The sequence below is a fragment of the Bubalus kerabau genome, chromosome 15 (assembly GCF_029407905.1).
Source record: "Bubalus kerabau isolate K-KA32 ecotype Philippines breed swamp buffalo chromosome 15, PCC_UOA_SB_1v2, whole genome shotgun sequence".
Classification (NCBI taxonomy): domain Eukaryota; kingdom Metazoa; phylum Chordata; class Mammalia; order Artiodactyla; family Bovidae; genus Bubalus; species Bubalus kerabau.
Window position 1 is genome coordinate 64,230,300 of NC_073638.1, and position 21,828 is coordinate 64,252,127.

The 21,828-nt window shown below is 37.4% G+C and overlaps 1 protein-coding gene across 3 annotated transcripts in view; it reads left to right on the forward strand.

Moving 5' to 3' along the window:
- Positions 1-21,828, forward strand: part of QSER1 (glutamine and serine rich 1) — an 82,358-nt gene that overhangs the window by 54,474 nt on the left and 6,056 nt on the right. For 2 of the 3 annotated variants that reach the window (XM_055549261.1, XM_055549260.1), the window contains exons 6-11: positions 309-425; positions 1,024-1,157; positions 2,567-2,784; positions 7,457-7,594; positions 9,733-9,830; positions 18,075-18,227. In XM_055549261.1, the coding sequence (XP_055405236.1) occupies positions 309-425; positions 1,024-1,157; positions 2,567-2,784; positions 7,457-7,594; positions 9,733-9,830; positions 18,075-18,227 (858 nt within the window). The remainder of the gene's footprint in view (positions 1-308; positions 426-1,023; positions 1,158-2,566; positions 2,785-7,456; positions 7,595-9,732; positions 9,831-18,074; positions 18,228-21,828) is intronic. The other variant, XM_055549262.1, reaches the window with a different exon arrangement.

Sequence of the window (21,828 nt, forward strand, 5' to 3'; positions counted from 1 at the left end):
TTCTGGTGGTTTTGAATATGTATGTACTGTATGTAATAAAATTGCAGAAACAATGTATCATTAGCGGAAAACTTTCCAATAGCTATAGAAAAGGGTAGTGGGCTACTTTGTATATTTGTACTCCCTGTTTCTGGAAGAATTTAAGCAGAGACTGAATAGCTGATGTATAAGAATTACTGCGAAAGTTCAGCTAGGTAAAAGATAAAAGGTTGAACTAGAGAGTTCTTTAAGATTCCTTTCAGCTCTCTGAGTCTATAAATCTAGAATATATTGCTAGTTTTTATAAATGTCGTTAATTCTTCTTACAGGAGGCTTTAAAAGCAGGAAAAGAACCCCCAGCTATTTGGAAAGTACAAAAAGCTTTATTACAGAAGTTTGTTCCTGAAATTCGAGATGGGCAAAGAGAATTTGCGGCTACAAATAGTGTAAGTAAAATGCTTGTTTACATTAAGCTTCCTATTTTTTGACAGTGATCTTGGGTAAAATACAGAATGATATAAATTTAAATGTATTGTTTAATGTATTTATATTGAGCATCTATGATATATTAATAAGTAGCGTAAAATTTGAACTATAGAGTATATGATGCTCTGATTTTAAAATAAAATTAATATATAAATACCAACTACTTAAATGGCTTAACTCTTTTTTTTTTTAAATAATGGAAAGGATTTAACATTAGTGTGGGAAGAATTCTGATGGACCTAGAAACACTTACATTGATTATTCTGCCAGTCAAGTATCCTGATTTACCAAGAAAACTTATAGAATTATTCCTTTTTACTTGAGTAGTTGTTTAATAGCATTGATCAAGTAAGCATCTGACGATTAGCTGAAGAAGACTGTGTCTGTATATAGGCTTGCAGTTCAGAATGAGGCTGGGATCATTTTTATTGAGGGTGCAATTAGCCTGGCCTGAGCTGCATTTTGAAGGATGACTTTATGACAGTCTATCATGACAACAAGGGAATATTTTATGTACAGAATGTACAATTAAGTAATTCAAAGTGCTTCTTTCCTTAGTACCTTGGATATTTTGGAGATGCAAAGAGTAAATACAAAAGGATATATGTGAAGTTCATTGAAAACACTAACAAAAAGGAGTATGTCAGAGTGTGTTCCAAAAAGCCAAGAAATAAGCCTTCACAAACTATCAGGTATTTATTATTTTATGTAATATGTTTGTAATAATTATTGGAAAACTTGTTATTGGTGATATACAAAGAATTACATCAATTAAAGAGACTGATTATTTTTTTCCATTATATACAAGTCTGAAAATCATTGCTTAATGTCATAAGTGATTCCTTTTGAAGTAATGAGACAGGAATTATAAAGCCTGTGGCTACCATGGTGGGGTGGATGCCTTTTTCTTCCCTGAGTCCTTTTGGTGTCACCCTAGTATAGTGGAAAATAATCAGATTTACAGTCTAAAGATTTGAATCCATCTCTTTATGACCTAGATTAATATAGCATTTCTAGGGACTTCTCTGGTGATCTAGAGGTTAAGATTCCGTGCTTCCACTGCAATGATTGCAGATTTGATCTCTCTCTGGTCAGGTAACTAAGATCCTGCACATGGTACAGCAAAAAAAAAAAAAAAATTGAAAAAAAGATAACCTTGCTTAGCTCCCTTTTTTTAACCTAAAAGTAAAATGAAAATAACGAAATGTCAAATTTAAAATAAGAAAAAACTGTTTAAGGCCTGTACATTACAACTACATTAGAATTGTCATCATATGTTAATGTGACTCTGGCTTGTCTGGAGCATGAATTTGGAAAACCATGAATTTGGAAGTGATGACCCAGCCACATTCTCTTTAATGATATTCTCAATCTAGTGCTCAGAAGATCTAGTTAATGAAGATTCCAGCTTATTGGACACAGCCACTTTATCTCTATGATGGAATTTATCCTCTCCTTCAAATCTCCAAAACCAGGGCACAGCAAATCTTACTTCGGGGACTCTGGCACAGGTGCAGCTGAGAATCCATATCAAAACCTGGCACCACCAGAGCCTGTGAGAGTTCTGATGTTCCAAGCTAGATGTGACTAGAAGTCCATTGGTCATCTGCAATACAGCCTCATAGTCAGGAAAAATGAGTTCATAAAGGGAAAGGAGTGGAGGGAGAGAGAGAAATAATAGGGGTTGAATTAATCTAGTCCCTTACTAACTGAATATGTTGAATGTCAGTGTTAAAGGGTGTATTTCAAGAGAATTTTGGAGCAGTCACCATTGGCCACGTGTAGGGCTTAGACTTTATTTTGGAGGTATTGGTGAGTTGATTAAATTTTTTTTCACCAATGTTTCTCGATTTTCTGTTTATTTTTAATTAAATTATTTACATAAAAAATTTTATTCTAAATTTTTATTTAATTATTTACTTTATTTAGTCAAGTTGTGTGTCCTATGGGATTTTAGTTCTCCAACTAGGGCTTGAACCTGCACCCCCTGCAGTGGAGGTACAAAGGTCTAACCATTGGACCACCAGGGAAGTCCCTCATTAATTTATTTGAATTAGACAAGATTTCAGTGTGTTAATGAAGTCTGTTTGTAACATTGCAGAACTGTTCAGGCTAAGCCAAGTAACAGCAGTAAAACTTCTGATCCTCCAACACCAAAAACTGCAACAACAAAAGCCCCTTCCATGAAACCCAAAGTTAAACAGCTAAAAGTAAAGGCTGAGCCACCACCAAAGAAAAGAAAGAAATGGAAAGAAGAATTTTCATCATCCCAATCTGACTCATCTCCTGAGATCCACTCTAGTAGTAGTGATGATGAGGGTGAGTTCTTCATGAAATGAATACCTTGATAATTTGAGATTTGCTGCATTAATGGAGAGGAACAATGATGCTGACAATTCAAAATGTATTTATTTTTCCTTAATTAGGTAATTTAGCTACCTCATTAAGTTCTGCTTAGGCATATATTTGCCCATGACTAAGCTAAGTAACTGTGCCTTAGTTTCTCTTTTATAAAGTGAAAACATTGAAATACATAGCAGTTATTTAACATACTTTTTGACCTTAGAACCCTTGCACACTGTTAGAAACTGTTCAAGACACCAATGAGCATTTATGTAAGCTCTTTATATATTGAAATTAACTTCATTATAAATTAAACCTGAGACAGTTGTAAAACAGAAATGTACCAGGAAAAATCCATCAGCCATCAAACTTACTGTGTAACATTTACAAGACATTTTCAGCAGTTCAGTAGTCCAGGGCAGAGGCAGGCAGCTCCTACTGGTGGGCTAAATGTGATCTGCAGCCTATGCTTAATAAAGTTTTATTGGAAAACTGGGAATTATTTACACGTTTTCATAAGTTAGTTTCCCCTCACGGTGACCGATTTGAGTAGTTCTTACAGAGAGCATATGACCATTAAAGTGCCAAATATTTACCATCTGGCCCTTTACAGAAAAATACGCTGACCCCTTATTCTAATAAGGTAGTCAGAAAAACATGAAAGGATGACGGAAGGCTGCATATGCCATGCTAAAGCTAAAAAGCTTGGGATTCTGTAAGCAGAGGGGAATCCTTGGAGGGATTTAAGTAAAAAAACAAATGGTAAACTCTGAATTTTAATTATGAGACATCATCTGTCTGTTCAGTCGCTCATTTGTGTCCGACTCTTTGCAGCCTCATGGACTGCAGCATGTCAGGCATTCCTATCCATCACCAACTCCCAGAGCTTTTGAGAAATTCAAGATGTATTCTTGGCAGAACTTGAATGATGAATTGCGTTTTGGGGGTACTGTTGAGGTTGATGTCTAGGATGGTTTCTGGTATTACAAGTATCATTGCCTGGGAGCTGATCTTAGAGATTACTTGGATAGAAATAGAATTATAATAAAAATTATTTGGTAACAGAAGTTTGCTTTAAATGTATTATTTTAAAAAGCTACTATGAAGTTATTTAGAAATGTTTGTAAAGTATCAGAATTTGTAAAGAAATTTAGTGCTTTGAGTATGCATGGAAGGCATTATATATAATTTCACAGTTAGCATTCCTGCTTACTGTTTAGAGTAGAGAAGTTAAAGTTCTGCTTTGCACTGTTATTTATACAGCTTCCTCAGATGACAATCAAGTTGAAAATTTTCTTTCACTGATAATCTGAATTACCACTCGGTGTCACTAGTAGGCAAGCATTATTAGTGCTTCTTAAAAAGAAGGAAATATGATAATAAACATAGTTTTTAGGCTGGTGGTTTTTCAGACTATTTGTTTCAAGACTTCTTTATAATCTTCAAATATATTGATGATTCCAAAAGACTTTGTGCGTGTGTGTGTGTGTGTGTGTGTGTGTGTGATTTGTATCTATGTATATCACCAAGTATAAGTTAAAACAGTTTTAAAATATTTTAAATAAACCCATTATTACATAAAAGGGACTTGGCTATAGCTCAGATGGTAAAGAATCTGCCTGCAATGCAGGAGACCTGGGTTTGATTCCTGGGTCAGGAACATCCTCTGGAGAAGGAAATGGCAGTATTTCATTGAACACTCCAGTATTCCTACCTGGAGAATTCCATGGACAGAGGAGCCTGGCGGGCTACAGTCCATGGGGTCGAAAAGCATCGGACACGGTTAAGTGACTAATACACGTTACATGTTAATGTAAGTTTTTTAAACAATTGTGTTGAATTAGAATAGGATTTTCATATTCTATATTAGGTTTTTTATTAAATGTTATTTTGGTTAAAGTATGTGCAGAAGACCTGGACTCACGTTAGGTATGTAGTTAGGAAAGAGGAGTATTTTGATTACTTTTTCAGATAATTATGGATATTTTTCTCTTGATACTCAAAGGATTTTATTTTGTAAACTTGACAAGTGGTAGTTTCTTCAACTTTTCATGCTTGTTACGTTAAAATCTGTTTTACCCTTTGAAGTATCTTTCATCCATGAATAACTTCATAACATTTTTTGGGCCATGTGAAAATATTTGTTAGCTTGTTGATTTTTTTTTTTTTTTTTCATTTTTTCCCCACATTTTAAAATGTGGCAAAATATATATAATATAAAACTTGCCACTTTTAACCATTTTTAAGTGTACAGTTCAGCAGTATTAATTACAACCTGTTGCAAAACCTCACAGCTATTTCCAAAACTGCTTAATCACTCTAAATAGAAACTTAGTAACTGTTAGGCAGTAATTCCCCAGTCTCCCTTTCCCCCAGCTGCTGATGATCTCTCATCTATTTTCTGTCTCCATGAATTTGCCTGCTCTTCACGTCTCATATAAGAGTGGCTTATTTCACTTAGCATAATGTTTTTAAAGTTCATCCATGTTATATAACATATGTTAGAACTTTTTAGTTTTTATGACTGAATGCAATTCCATTATAAGTTTATGCATTGTATGCCCTTATCTTTTTATTCTATTGATAGACACTTGGGTTACTTCCACATTTTGGCTGTTGTAAATAATGCTGCAGTGAACATTGGCGTACAAATATCTGTTAAGTTTGTGTCCTGGTTTTCCAATTATTTGTCTACTTAAGAGTGGAATTGCTGAGTCATATATTTTATGTATTTAGCTTTTTGAGGAACTGCCTAACTGATTTCCACAGTGATTATACTATTTTACATTCCCACTAACAACACATAGGTTTCCATTTTCTTCACATCCTCACCAACCCTTGTTATATTTTGTGTCGTGATTATAGGTATTTTAGTAGGTGTGAAGTGATATCTCATTGTGGTTTTGATTTGTATTTTCCTAATGACCAGTGATGTTGAACATCTTTTCAAGATTTGAAAATATTTTCTCCCATTCTGTAGGTTGATACTTCACTTTTCTTTTTTTAGTATATGTGCTGTGGAGGTGAGCCCTGTATTTCAGTTTTTGATAATGTCCTTTGATGCACAAAATTCAAAATTCTGATGAAGCCAAATTTATCTGTTTTTTTTTTTCATTGCTGTTGTTTTTAGTGTCATGTTTGTAATCCATTGCCAAATCCTAGGTCATGAAGATTTATCCCTGCGTTTTCTTCATAAGAGCCTTGTGGTTTTGGTTTTCACATTTACATAATAAATTTTTGCAGTATTAAAAATAACATTTTTAATATTACCACTAATTTCATCAATGAAGTCTTGAAATGGTCGTCAGGCTCACAATGGTGGAAATAAGTTTTCCGAAATTCTAATTTTCACTTAGAACCTCAGTTTTATCGTTGGCAGCAAATACTGCCAGTTGTTTTCCTGGTAGTGACAGGTTCACTTCTTTAAGAAAATGTCTGCCAAATACTGAATAGGGGTAGGGTATCTGTTATTTTTTAAGTAAAAATGGTATTCCCGTGGAGAAGGTGGCTGGTTCATCAAACAATTGAATGGGTGCTCTTCCTGGAGATGACTGTCATACATCATAGCAGAGGTGCTTTATATATACCTCTCATTTCATCACACAGTTTTAAGACATTTACTCAAGAGTAAAGATTTAATACAATTAAATTTTTACTGCTTCTTCAAGGATTATTCTTAAGTGAAATCAGTGTTGGGGGGTTTTTTTTCTTCAAATTCATGACCGTTAGATGACGGTCATGGCAGAGTACATGGCTACTAGTACAGTTTGGGGTCAGTGTCTCGGTTCATGCTAGCAAAGGCCCACAGCAGTTTTACCCAGCATTACTTTTACAAATGTCAACAGAGTGACAAAGGTATATAACATCTTAATGTTATTAGGAAAACAGTTTGACATCAGAAACCCCTGAAAGGGTTGTTGGGCAAACCCCAAAGGGTTTGGACCAAACTCTAAGAACCCCTGTTAAAGGTTGTGATGATGGTTCTATATTTGAATATGAAAGTAAAACTTAAGGCACTCCTCTAATCTTGCAGTTCTTACCATTGAATTTGAGTGAAATTTTTTTTATACAGATTGTGTTTACATTAAACATTTTTTAAATATGTCTTGACTCTAGACCAGAATTTTATAGTAATTTAAGTGTAGAAGTAAAAAGAAGAGATATGTATATGTTAACTCATACATTAGGTATTTTATGGTTTCTTTACTAATTAAATACTAGAAAAACCATCCAATTTTGAAGTAGCACAACCTCGCAGTGGATGTCTGGTAGGGCCAGGGGAGGGGAAACAGGTCCCTACAGGACAGATGTTTCCAAATGTTGGGCTGGTGTTGGACTTCAGAGGCACCTGGGAACTTTTTTGAAAGTGTAGCATTTAAGCTTCATTACCACTCCAGATTCATTTTAGTAAGTCCAGCAGTCTGGTTTTTTTGTTTTGTTTTCAAAGCTCTCCAGTGATTGTGATAGGCACAACCAGCTTTGAGAATCTCTCATTCGAAGTGTTTTTAAAAGCAGAGTGGGAGAACCTTGACTTTGAAGAAGTTTTATCTACAACCATTTATCTGCTTGTAGGTAACTTGCTGTTGGGTAACGTGTTTTTAAGTTGTCAGAAAGGAATATTTAATATTTCCTCTTTTCTCCCTCCCAGAGTTTAATCCTCCAGCTCCTTTTGTCACTCGTTTTTTGAACACAAGAGCAATGAAGGAAACCTTTAAGAGTTACATGGAATTGCTTGTCAGCATTGCTTTGGATCCTGACACAATGCAAGCCTTAGAGAAGAGCAATGGTACAGTCTGCTAAGTAATACTTTCTTGGCAGTACTTTCCAGATCTTTCCCATTCTTCTCTGTTACTTATATGTTTAATATGTGGTTTTTGTGATATATCCTATATGTTGTCAGTAAACTGTTGATATATTGGTTCTATAAATACAGCTTTATATTTCATAGGGTCATAGCCTTTCATGAATTGCTTGAATAGTTGAACAATTTTATATTAAATATATTTTTATTGATTTCTACTCATGAGAATACTCCAGTATTCCTGCCTGGAGAATTCCATGGACAGAGGAGCCTGGTGGGCTACAGTCCATGGGGTCAAGAAGCGTCGGACACGACTAAGTGACTAACCACCGACTAGTTTCTTTAAATCCTAGACTCTTTTTCATCCTCATAACATTTCACTAAGTATCTATATTATGTGGAAGGTCCAGATTTCAATCAGTTTTTATATTTCTGTTTTCTAATAATTGGAAAGATGAAGCAGATAACAGTGGTATAAAGATTAAATTGTATATTCATGTCCAGTAAAAGATACATCACAGACTAAATATTTTCTAATCAGTTAGTAGTAAAACCATAAATGCCTTGAATTATATTTATTAATATTATTCCTTTTTTACTCTTTCTTTAGTAACTTTTTCTTCTGGTATATAGGGGTGACATTGACATGAAATAAGCTGATAATTCGTATATCTAATGTTGCTCACTAATATTTACCCTTCAGCTACTACAGCTTTCACTGGGGACAGTTAAGAGAATGAAAGGATTAATGAGCCAGTTTCCATTATCCTTCTATCAGAATGAGTTGAACAAGTGTAAGATCAAAAAGATAGTAACAATGAATAAATAGTAACAATATACTTCAACAGCAGTGCCTAATGATATAAATTGTTTTATTATTTCCATATATACTTTGACATACATTATTCCCCATAATCCCAGAACAACTTAGCCATTTTTGGAGTAAAGACAATGAGGCTCAAAAAGGTTAAGTGACTTGCTTATTAAGAGCTCACAACTTGCAAGTAGCAGAAAAAGGATGACATCCAAAGTCTTCTAATTTCTAGTCTTGTTTTTTTGATCATATAATCAGAAACAGTAACAAAGAGCCTGCAAATGTTTTCTCTGTCAATCAGAACTCTTTGCATCATAAAATACACATTTCTTAATAGTGGTCATTTCTGGGTAGTTGTATTTTAAATGATTTTTTCCCTATTATATTAAAAAATTTTTTTTCTCCATTTAAAATGAAGGGTATAGATTTTAATGGTTATATTTCAAAACAACCCACAAATGTTTAAAAGTTGTTTTTGTAAAATGTCAATTTTGAATAGACTTAATCACTGCTAGAAAGATAAAATGAAAGCTGTCAGGTATGTTGTGGTGACTTTGAACAGCATTCCTTACTGAGGGCTTTTTCTTCAACTTGAGGAAAGTATTCTTTTGCTGGTGTCTGGTTGTGTTTATTTTCCAGATATAAAGAGTCATTTTATTTAGCTATGGAATTAGTAACCAGATTCTGAGGGTTTATACATACATTTTCAGAAAGGTCATTAAAGATAATTAGTATTATAAAATGTTACTATGCTGATAAATTTTTAGTAACCTAAACTATTTACTACAGCACCAGAAGTAATTAATTTATACTCTGAATGTATTTTTTCTTCTAAAATACCTATTTGGACTCTTTCCTTGTGTATTTGAAAGTGAATTTTGACTATTTTTTCTTGCCCCCTACTTATCCTTTGCCCCATATATAGTGAATTAAGAATATCACACTCAGTATTTTATTTAAAAATTTTTAATGATAAATTTATGATTTGAAATATTATTAGTGTTCACTTGGTAAATGAAGTCTGGAGAGATTAGGCAGTTTGACCATTTGTTCATCAATTCTAATGCTGGGGTTAAAACCCAGGACTTCTGTTCTCGCATCATAGTATGCTGCTGCTTTCTCAGTTAGCTATTGTAAACTTTTTCTTAAAGCTAACTTTTAAAAAAACCTTGTGTGCAATATTTTTAAATCAATACTTTACACCATGAATTTAATGTCAGTCTATTAATGTTTTGTGGAAAAGCTGTATTTCTAACAGGTTTTATGTTGATAGTTCATCCTGTTACAACAAATTCTTATCTTGTTTTAGATGAGCTACTTTTGCCTCATATGAAAAAAATAGATAGCATGCTGAATGATAACCGAAAGAGACTTCTTTTGAATCTTCATTTGGATCAGTCATTCAAGGTATTTCCTTCACATGGTTTATCAGCAAACTCAGTGGCAATTATAGTCCTCGACATAACAGGAAAGAATATTTTGGAAGCCATTCTCAGTTTTATAAAGTTGTCCACCCAACAAAAATTTGATTTTTATTCATTATGAGTCTTGTCTGAACATGTCTTTTTACTTTATTAAGTACATTCTTAACGTTTATCATTTGTTTTTCTTTGCTTAAATTCATTTTTCAGGTTTTTATGTTCATCTTTTGTTGTTTTGTCGCTAAGTTGTGTCTGACTGTTTTGCGACCCCATAGACTGTAAGCCACCAGTCTCCTCTGTTCATGGGATTTCCCAGGCAAGAATACTAGAGTGGGTTTGTCATTTCCTTCTCCAGGGGAATCTTCCCAACCCAAGGATCAAACCTGCATCTCCTGCATTGGCAGGCAGATTTTTTTACCACTGAGCTGCCTGGGAAGCCCTTATATTCATGTAGTATTCCTTATATATAATATTATAATTTTCAAATGTTTTCAAAAATGCTTCCCTTAAACTACTGTATTCCAATCTTGTTTTTCTTTTAAGCCTTTTTTAAAATTTCCCATTTCATTTACACTTAGAATTGGCCATAGCAGTTATCAAAATTCCCTTTATTTGCCTGGTTTACCCAGTGTCTAATGAAAAATTGATCTTCATATAATGGTAGGAGATATTATACATCTGTTAACATATCTTGGCACTGTAAATTGGTTTTTGGTATTACCAGAAATTCAGTTAAGTCCCTCAGTCATGTCCGACTCTTTGCAACCCCATGGACTGCAGCATGCCAGGCTTCCCTGCTCATCACCAACTCCTGGAGCTTGCTCAAACTCATGCTCATCAAGTCCATCTATTATCAGAAATAGAGAACAACAAAAAGCTAATCTAAACTCAGAAAATTTATCATAGAATCTACTGAGTAATCAAAAATTTTCCAACTTTTCTTATTCAAAGTGTAACATGTAGCATCTAGAATCATTTGATTACATCTAAACTCAAGAGAAGTGTTTTTTAATACATTTGTATAGCTTTTTTATAAACAGTCTTTATTTTCGGAGCAGTTTTAGGTTCACAGCAAAACTGAACAGAAAGTACAATTTCCATGTATCCCCTGCCCCACACATGAATAACGCCCCCGTTACCATCGTCTCCCACAGAATGCTACACTGTCACAACTGATGAACGTGCACTGACACGGCACGGAACCGAAGTCCGTAGTTTGCCTTACAGTTCATTCTTGTGCATTCCATCAGTTTGGACCAACATATCCACTATCATAGTATCTATCGTACAGAGTAGTTTCAGTGCCCCCAAATCCTCTGCTTTGTCTTTTCATCCCTTTCCCTCCCCTAACCTCTGGCAATGACGGATCTTTTTACTTTTACTCCATAGTTTTACCTTTTCCAGAATGTCATATAGTTGAAATAATATGGTATGTAACTTTTTCACATTGGCTTCTTTCACTTACTAATACTCATTTAAGTTTCTGCCATGTCTTTTTCATGGCTTAGTAGCTCATTTCTTTTTAGCCTGAATAATACTCCATTGTCTGAATACCCCACAGTTTATACATTCACCTACTGAAGGGCAACTTGGATGCCTCCTAGTCCTGGCAATTACTGCTGTACAGTCTTGTGTGAAGGGTTATGTGCAGACATAAGTTTTCAAGTCCTTTGGGTGATTTGTATAGCTTTCTCACATCCCTGTTTTATTTGAACTTCATGTAAAAGTGAAGATCAGTTTCATCTTAGGTAGGTGAAAATTAATGCTCTGAGATTGATTTAGAGGTTGTAGCCAGTTAGTGTGTGTGTGCTCAGTTGTGTCTGACTCTTTGCAACCCCAAGGACTGTAGCCCACCAGGCTCCTCTGTCTATGGGATTTCCCAGGCAAGAATACTAGAGCGGGTTGCCATTTCCTTTTCCAGGGGATCTTCCTGACCCAGGGATTGTACCCACATCTTTCAAGTCTCCTGCATTGGCTGGCAGGCAGGTTCTTTATCACTAGTGCCACCTGGGAAGCCCTGTTAGAGGTTGCTGCTGCTGCTAAGTTGCTTCAGTCATGTCCGACTCTGTGCGACCCCAGAGACGGCAGCCCACCAGGCTCCCCCATCCCTGAGATTCTCCAGGCAAGAGCACTGGAGTGGGTTGCCATTTCCTTCTCCAATGCACGAAATGAAAAGTGAAAGTGAAGTCACTCAGTCGTGTCTGACTCCTAGCGACCCCATGGACTGCAGCCTACCAGGCTCCTCCGTCCATGGGATTTTCCAGGCAAGAATACTGGAGTAGGGTGCCATTGCCTTCTCTGGATTAGAGGTTAAATGACACCAAATTCTACTAGTCATCCTATAATCTTCACTGACACACACTTCAGTTCAGTGCAGTTCAGTTGCTCAGTCGTGTCCGACTCTTTGCGAACCCATGAATCGCAGCACGTCAGGCCTCCCTGTCCATCACCAACTCCCAGAGTTCACTCAGACTCATGTCCATTGAGTCAGTGATGCCATCCAGCCATCTCATCCTCTGTCTTCCCCTTCTCCTCCTGCCCCCAGTCCCTCCCAGCATCAGAGTCTTTTCCAGTGAGTCAACTCTTCACATGAGGTGGCCAAAGTATTGGCGTTTCAGCTTTAGCATCATTCCTTCCCAGGCCTGATCTCCTTTAGAATGGACTGGTTGGATCTCCTTGCAGTCCAAGGGACTCTCAAGAGTCTTCTCCAACACCACAGTTCAAAAGCATCAATTCTTCAGTGCTCAGCCTTCTTCACAGTCCAACTCTCACATCCATACCTGACCACAGGAAAAACCGTAGCCTTGACTAAACGGACCTTTGTTGGCAAAGTAATGTCTCTGCTTTTGAATATGCTATCTAGGTTGGTCATAACTTTCCTTCCAAGGAGTAAACGTCTTTTAATTTCATGGCTGCAGTCACCATCTGCAGTGATTTCGGACCCCCAAAAAATAAAGTCTGACACTGTTTCCACTGTTTCCCCATCTATTTCCCATGAAGTGATGGGACCGGGTGCCATGATCTTCGTTTTCTGAATGTTGAGCTTAAGCCAACTTTTTCACTCTCCACTTTCACTTTCATCAAGAGGCTTTTGAGTTCCTCTTCACTTTCTGCCATAAGGGTGGTGTCATCTGCATATCTGAAGTTACTGATATTTCTCCCAGCAATCTTGATTCCAGCTTGTGTTTCTTCCAGTCCAGCGTCTCATGATGTACTCTGCATAGAAGTTAAATAAGCAGGGTGACAGTATACAGCCTTGACGTACTCCTTTTCCTATTTGGAACCAGTCTGTTCTTCCATGTCCAGTTCTAACTGTTGCTTCCTGACCTGCATACAGATTTCTCAAGAGGCAGGTCAGGTGGTCTGGTATTCCCATCTCTTTCAGAATTTTCCACAGTTTATTGTGATCCACTCAGTCAAAGGCTTTGGCATAGTCAATAAAGCAGAAATAGATGTTTTTCTGGAACTCTCTTGCTTTTTCCATGATCCAGCGGATGTTGGCAGTTTGATCTCTGGTTCCTCTGCCTTTTCTAAAACCAGCTTGAACATCAGGAAGTTCATGGTTCACGTATTGCTGAAGCCTGGCTTGGAGAATTTTGAGCATTACTTTACTAGCATGTGAGATGCGTGCAGTTGTGCGATAGTTTGAGCATTCTTTGGCATTGCATTTCTTTGGGATTGGAATGAAAACTGACCTTTTCCAGTCCTGTGGCCACTGCTGAGTTTTCCAAATTTGCTGGCATATTGAGTGCAGCACTTTCACAGCATCATCTTTCAGGATTTGAAATAGCTCAACTGGAATTCCATCACCTCCACTAGCTTTGTTCGTAGTGATGCTTTCTAAGGCCCACTTGACTTCACATTCCAGGATGTCTGGCTCTAGGTCAGTGATCACATCATCGTGATTATCTTGGTCATGAAGAAAAAAAAAGACACACACTTACAGAGGGGAAAAAAGAAATTCAGAAGTTAGTAAGATAACCAGTGCTAAGAAGTTGTTCTGCTCTCTCCTAATCCAGTATTTTCTGTTTAATTGCTGTCTTCAAGTAAAATAGTTTGTGGGGAGATACTGTGTTTTCTGCAGACAATGAAATATTGTCAGATTATGTTCTGTGAATGTTACTAAATCTTACAAATGACCAGTTTTGGCTAACCATTTATTTTTATTTTTTTATGATGGTTGTATTCATTATAGTATTTTTTTTTAACTTTATTTTTAAACTTTACAATATTGTATTGGTTTTGCCAAATATTGAAATGAATCCGCCACAGGTATACATGTGTTCCCCATCCTGAACCCTCCTCCCTCCTCCCTCCCCATACCATCCCTCTGGGTCGTCCCAGTGCACCAGCCCCAAGCATCCAGTATCGTGCATCGAACCTGGACTGGTGACTCGTTTCATGCATGATATTATACATGTTTCAATGTCATTCTCCCAAATCTCCCCACCCTCTCCCTCTCCCATAGATTCCATAAGACTGTTCTATACATCAGTGTCTCTTTTGCTGTCTCGTATACAGGGTTATTGTTACCATCTTTCTAAATGCCATATATATGTGTTAGTATACTGTATTGGTGTTTTTCTTTCTGGCTTACTTCACTCTGTATAATAGGCTCCAGTTTCATCCACCTCATTAGAACTGATTCAAATGTATTCTTTTTAACAGCTGAGTAGTACTCCATTGTGTATATGTACCACAGCTTTCTTATCCATTCATCTGCTGATGGACATCTGGGTTGCTTCCATGTCCTGGCTATTATAAACAGTGCTGCGATGAACCTTGGGGTACACGTGTCTCTTTCAATTCTAGTTTCCTCAGTGTGTATGCCCAGCAGTGGGATTGCTGGATCATAAGGCAGTTCTATTTCCAGTTTTTTAAGGAATCTCCACACTGTTCTCCATAGTGGCTGTACTAGTTTGCATTCCCACCAACAGTGTAAGAGGGTTCCCTTTTCTCCACACCCTCTCCAGCATTTATTGCTGGTAGACTTTTGGATCGCAGCCATTCTGACTGGCGTGAAATGGTACCTCATAGTGGTTTTGATTTGCATTTCTCTGATAATGAGTGATGTTGAGCATCTTTTCATGTGTTTGTTAGCCATCTGTATGTCTTCTTTGGAGAACAGTCTGTTTAGTTCTTTGGCCCGTTTTTTGATTGGGTCATTTATTGTTCTGGAATTGAGCTGTAGGAGTTGCTTGTATATTTTTGAGATTAGTTGTTTGTCAGTTGCTTCATTTGCTATTATTTTCTCCCATTCTGAAGGCTGTCTTTTCACCTTGCTAATAGTTTCCTTTGTTGTGCAGAAGCTTTTAAGTTTAATTAGGTCCCATTTGTTTATTTTTGCTTTTATTTCCAATATTCTGGGAGGTGGGTCATAGAGGATCCTGCTGTGATGTATGTCGGAGAGTGTTTTGCCTATGTTCTCCTCTAGGAGTTTTATAGTTTCTGGTCTTATGTTTAGATCTTTAATCCATTTTGAGTTTATTTTTGTGTATGGTATTAGAAAGGCTAACCATTTTAGAAATGTTGAACTATTTCCCTAAAGACCTGTGTTAAAATAAAGCCATCACTTGGAATTTAGTATACTCAGTAGGTATTTCAGTCTTATGCAGTAGTTTATGGTGGACAACTGAAAAATTTTCATATTCTTGTTTTCATAGAAAAAACACAAAATTTCTAATTTTGAAATTGTAGTTAATGTAACTGTAAATGGTAATAGTGATGTCTATGATAGATAATTTTCATTTATAGCAATTTGTATGTCAAAGCCAAAATATACACACAGTATTAAAAGTTAGAATGATGTGATGTAAAATACTACAAATCACATCAGATCAGTCGCTCAGTCGTGTCCGACTCTTTGCGACCCCATGAATCGCAGCACACCAGGCCTCCCTGTCCATCACCAACTCCCAGAGTTCACTCAGACTCACGTCCATCGAGTCAGTGATGCCATCCAGCCATCTCATCCTCTGTTGTCCCCTTCTTCTCCTGCCCCCAATCTCTCCCAGCATCAGAGTCTTTTCCAATGAGTCAACTCTGTATGAGGTGGCCAAAGTACTGGAGTTTCAGCTTTAGCATCATTCCTTCCAAAGAAATCCCAGGGCTGATCTCCTTCAGAATGGACTGGTTGGATCTCCTTGCAGTCCAAGGGAGACTCAAGAGTCTTCTCCAACACCACAGTTCAAAAGCATCAATTATTCGGCACTCAGCCTTCTTCACAGTCCAACTCTCACATCCATACATGACCACTGGAAAAACCATACTTTGACTAGACGGACCTTTGTTGGCAAAGTAACGTCTCTGCTTTTGAATATGCTATGTAGGTTGGTCATAACTTTCCTTCCAAGGAGTAAGCGTCTTTTAATTTCATGGCTGCAGTCACCATCTGCAGTGATTTCGGACCCCCAAAAAATAAAGTCTGACACTGTTTCCACTGTTTCCCCATCTATTTCCCATGAAGTGATGGGACCGGGTGCCATGATCTTCGTTTTCTGAATGTTGAGCTTTAAGCCAACTTTTTCACTCTCCACTTTCACTTTCATCAAGAGGCTTTTGAGTTCCTCTTCACTTTCTGCCATAAGGGTGGTGTCATCTGCATATCTGAGGTTATTGATATTTCTCCCAGCAATCTTGATTCCAGCTTGTGCTTCTTCCAGTCCAGCGTTTCTCATGATGTACTCTGCATAGAAGTTAAATAAGCAGGGTGACAGTATACAGCCTTGACGAACTCCTTTTCCTATTTGGAACCAGTCTGTTGTTCCATGCCCAGTTCTAACTGTTGCTTCCTGACCTGCATACAGATTTCTCAAGAGGCAGGTCAGGTGGTCTGGTATTCCCCTCTCTTTCAGAATTTTCCACAGTTAATTGTGATCCACACAGTCAAAGGCTTTGGCATAGTCAATAAAGCAGAAATAGATGTTTTTCTCGAACTCTCTTGCTTTTTTGATGATCCAGCGGATGTTGGCAGTTTGATCTCTGGTTCCTCTGCCTTTTCTAAAACCAGCTTGAACATCAGAAAGTTCATGGTTCATGTATTGCTGAAGCCTGGCTTGGAGAATTTTGAGCATTACTTTACTAGCGTGTGAGATGAGTGCAATTGTGCAGTAGTTTGAGCATTCTTTGGCATTGCGTTTCTTTGGGATTGGAATGAAAACTGACCTTTTCCAGTCCTGTGGCCACTGCTGAGTTTTCCAAATTTGCTGGCATATTGAGTGCAGCACTTTCACAGCATCATCTTTCAGGATTTGGAATAGCTCAACTGGAATTCTATCATATAAAACATTTTATTTTTAGAAATATTTACTGCTATTTCCCATGATGATTTTGATAATTTTAGGAATCTTAAAGCCTTTTGAAGTTAATAGTGTTTTTTTTTCTCTGAAATACATTTTTTTCCAATCATCTTGAGCATCTTGTTATTAGAGACATCAATAAATTTTCTGCTTTCATCTCCATCCCATTGTTTCTAAATTTAGAATCCATTTTTGTCTTTAAGTTCTATTTGTTATAAGGAGTAATTTTGGGTCCAGAATTTTTCAAACCTGAATGTGTTTTATATGGAAAGCACAAAAGTGTATAGTAAAAGCACAAATAATCTAAGAAAGAGATGAAGCTAGAAACTAATAGCTCATTCTGGTAGAGAATGCCGAAAGTTCTGTTGTTTCTATTAAATGAAACAGTTCACGTCTACACTTTTGCTTTAAAAATTAAGTTATTTGTTTAAGAAATGTACTGTTGAGGGGTCACAGTACTAGGTGCTTGGGAACCGATACAGAATTTGGAAAAGAGTGACCTTGAAGGTTGAAACTGTTTATAAACAGTTGAAACTTACAGCTGTCCTTTCCCTTGACTTGAAGCCTAGGAGACAATACTAAAAGGAACACTTTGCCTCATTCAGAAGTCCCCACAGTGTCACATGCTGTTGGTTAAATCAGGTTATAATGTTGGCTCATACCCAAGGGGTGGGGAAATAGGTTCTATGTCTTGATGGGAGGAGCTACCAAGAATTTGTGGCCATGTTTAACACCCCATGTGTGTTTGTGTATGTATGTACGTATATACTGTATATATTTACCACACCCCATCAATAACCCCCACATATATTTTTCGTGTATATATGTATATGTATGATTATACTTTTATATTAAAAAAATAAATTTTCAATAGCTGGAGGTAGTCAAGCTCATGTTGTTCTAACATCAGTTATTCTTGCTTTATTCTCAAGAATGCCTTGGAAAGTTTTCCTGAACTAACAATAATTACTCGAGACTCTAAAGCAAAAAGTGGGGGATCTGCTATGTCTAAAATCAAAATGAATGGCAAAGCTTATAATAAAAAAACTCTAAGAACTTCTAAAACAACTACTAAATCTGCACAAGTAAGTATATATTGATTGATGTAATTACAGATTTTTCACTTGTTAATATAAATCCTACTTAAGACATTGAAACAGGCAAGTTTTTTTAATTTTAACTTTTTTAAACGATGAAAGTATGATAACATGTTTACAGGAGACTTGGAAAATACAGAACAAGGTTACATATAGTTCTACTATATATGACAATTATTTTTTAAGTAGATAAATTAAGATTTTTAGTTGGAGTTTCAATATCAAACTCTCAAAAATTAATAGAATCAATATACAGAGACGTAGAAGAATATAGTAGACCTGAAAAGCACTGTGAACCAATTCAACATAATTAAGATTTATTCAGTTTTCACACAACAGTAGGATACAAATTCTATACAAGTTCCCATAGGCTATAAACTAGGAGACACTGCCACATATCTAGGGACATAAAACAGGGTGCAAAAACTTCATGGTCTAAAGGTATTGAAATCATACAGTTTTTGTTTTCTTATTACTGTGAAATTACGTTAGAGATCAATATCAAAAGATATTTGAAAATAACCCATGTTTTTTCAAGTGCAGTGTGACATTGACTGAGAGAGATCTTTGACTTAGCCATCGAAAGTCTCAATAAAATTGGACTGAGCCAACAGGAATTTGCTATATGGCTCAGGAAACTCAAACAGGGGCTCTGTATCAACCTAGAGGGGTGTGATGGAGAGAGAGAGATGGGAGGGAGGTTCAAAGGGGAGGGGATATATGTATACCTATGGCCAATTCATGTTGAGGTTTGACAGAAAACAACAAAATTCTGTAAGGCAATTATCCTTCACTTGCTCAAACTACCGCACAATTGCACTCATCTCACACGCTAGTGAAGTAATGCTCGGAATTCTCCAAGCCAGGCTTCAGCAATATGTGAACCGTGAACTTCCTGATGTTCAAGCTGGTTTTAGAAAAGGCAGAGGAACCAGAGATCAAATTGCCAACATCTCCTGGATCATGGAAAAAGCAAGAGAGTTCCAGAAAAACATCTATTTCTGCTTTATTGACTATGCCAAAGCCTTTGACTGTGTGGATCACAATAAACTGTGGAAAATTCTGAAAGAGATGGGAATACCAGACCACCTGACCTGCCTCTTGAGAAATCTGTATGCAGGTCAGGAAGCAACAGTTAGAACTGGACGTGGAACAACAGACTGGTTCCAAATAGGAAAAGGAGTTCGTCAAGGCTGTATACTGTCACCCTGCTTATTTAACTTCTATGCAGAGTACATCATGAGAAACGCTGGACTGGAAGAAACACAAGCTGGAATCAAGATTGCCGGGAGAAATATCAATAACCTCAGATATGCAGATGACACCACCCTTATGGCAGAAAGTGAAGAGGAGCTCAAAAGCCTCTTGATGAAAGTGAAAGTGGAGAGTGAAAAAGTTGGCTTAAGCTCAACATTCAGAAAACGAAGATCATGGCATCCGGTCCCATCACTTCATGGGAAATAGATGGGGAAACAGTGGAAACAGTGTCAGACTATTTTTCGGGCTCCAAAATCACTGCAGATGGTGACTGCAGCCATGAAATTAAAAGACGCTTACTCCTTGGAAGGAAAGTTATGACCAACCTACATAGCATATTCAAAAGCAGAGACGTTACTTTGCCAACGAAGGTTCGTCTAGTCAAGGCTATGCTTTTTCCTCTGGTCATGTATGGATGTGAGAGTTGGACTGTGAAGAAGGCTGAGCGCCGAAGAATTGATGCTTTTGAACTGTGGTGTTGGAGAAGACTCGTGAGAGTCCCTTGGACTGCAAGGAGATCCAACCAGTCCATTCTGAAGGAGATCAGCCCTGGGATTTCTTTGGAAGGAATGATGCTAAAGCTGAAACTCCAGTACTTTGGCCACCTCATGCGAAGAGTTAACTCACTGGAAAAGACTCTGATGCTGGGAGGGATTGGGGGCAAGAGGAGAAGGGGACGACAGAGGATGAGATGGCTAGATGGCATCACTGACTCAATGGACGTGAATCTGAGTGAACTCTGGGAGTTGGTGATGGACAGGGAGGCCTGGCGTGCTGCGATTCATGGGGTCGCAAAGAGTCGGACACGACTGAGTGACTGATCTGATCTGATCTGGGACTGAAAAAAAAAAACAGAGTGATTGCAAGGAAGAAAGCATTTAAATGAGAAGTTAATAATAAAGATACTTTAAACAAAGTGTCTTATATTTGAAAATTAACTTTTAAATGATGGGTATATCTAAGAAGCTATAGCAAGGAAAATTAGAAAATATTTGTAATAGAATGAAAGTGAAAAGAGAATTTACCAGAATTTGTTGCATGCAGCTGAAGCTGCTCAGTGCAATTAAATACAATATGGAGTCTTGACTAAGATATGAAAACAAATAATGGACACTAGCATAAACTTTTGTGAAATTTGGATCATGGAAAAAAGAAGAGAGTTCCAGAAAAACATCTATTTCTGCTTTATTGACTATGCCAAAGCCTTTGACTGTGTGGATCACAATGAACTGTGGAAAATTATTCAAGAGATGGGAATACCAGAGCATCTGACCTGCCTCTTGAGAAATCTATATGCAGGTCAGGAAGCAACAGTTAGAACTGGACATGGAACAACAGACCAGTTCCAAATAGGAAAAGGAGTACATCAAGGCTGTATACTGTCACCCTGTTTATTTAACTTCTATGCAGAGTACATCATGAGAAACGCTGGACTGCAAGAAGCACAAACTGGAATCAAGATTGCCGGGAGAAATATCAATAACCTCAGATATGCAGATGACACCACCCTTATGGCAGAAAGTGAAAATGAACTAAAACGCCTCTTGATGAAAGTGAAAGTGGAGAGTGAAAAAGTTGGCTTAAAGCTCAACATTTAGAAAACTAAGATCATGGCATGTGGTCCCATCACTTCATGGGAAATAGATGGGAAAACAGTGGAAACAGTGTCAGAGTTTATTTTGGGGGGCTCCAAAATCACTGCAGATGGTGACTGCAGCCATGAAATTAAAAGACGTTTACTCCTTGGAAGGAAAGTTATGACCAACCTACATAGCATATTCAAAAGCAGAGACATTACTTTGCCAACAAAGGTCTGTCCAGTCAAGGCTATGGTTTTTCCAGTGGTCATGTATGGATGTGAGAGTTGGACTGTGAAGAAAGCTGAGCGCCAAAGAATTGATGCTTTTGAACTGTGGTGTTGGAGAAGACTCTTGAGAGTCCCTTGGACTGCAAGGAGTTCCAACCAGTCCATTCTGAAGGAGATCAGCCCTGGGATTTCTTTGGAAGGAATGATGCTAAAGCTGAAACTCCAGTACTTCGGCCACCTCATGTGAAGAGTTGACTCATTGGAAAAGACTCTGATGCTGGGAGAGATTGGGGGCAAGAGCAGAAGGGGACGACAGAGGATGAGATGGCTGGATGGCATCACCGACTCGATGCACATGAGTTTGGGTGAACTCCGGGAGTTGGTGATGGACAGCGAGGCCTGGCGTTCTGCAGCTCATGGGGTCGCAAAGAGTCGGACACGACTGAGCAACTGAACGGACTCAAAACAAGCAAATATTTTACTGTGTTGTTTTTAAATGTGGAGTGTGTTCAGGAGGAATGAGCA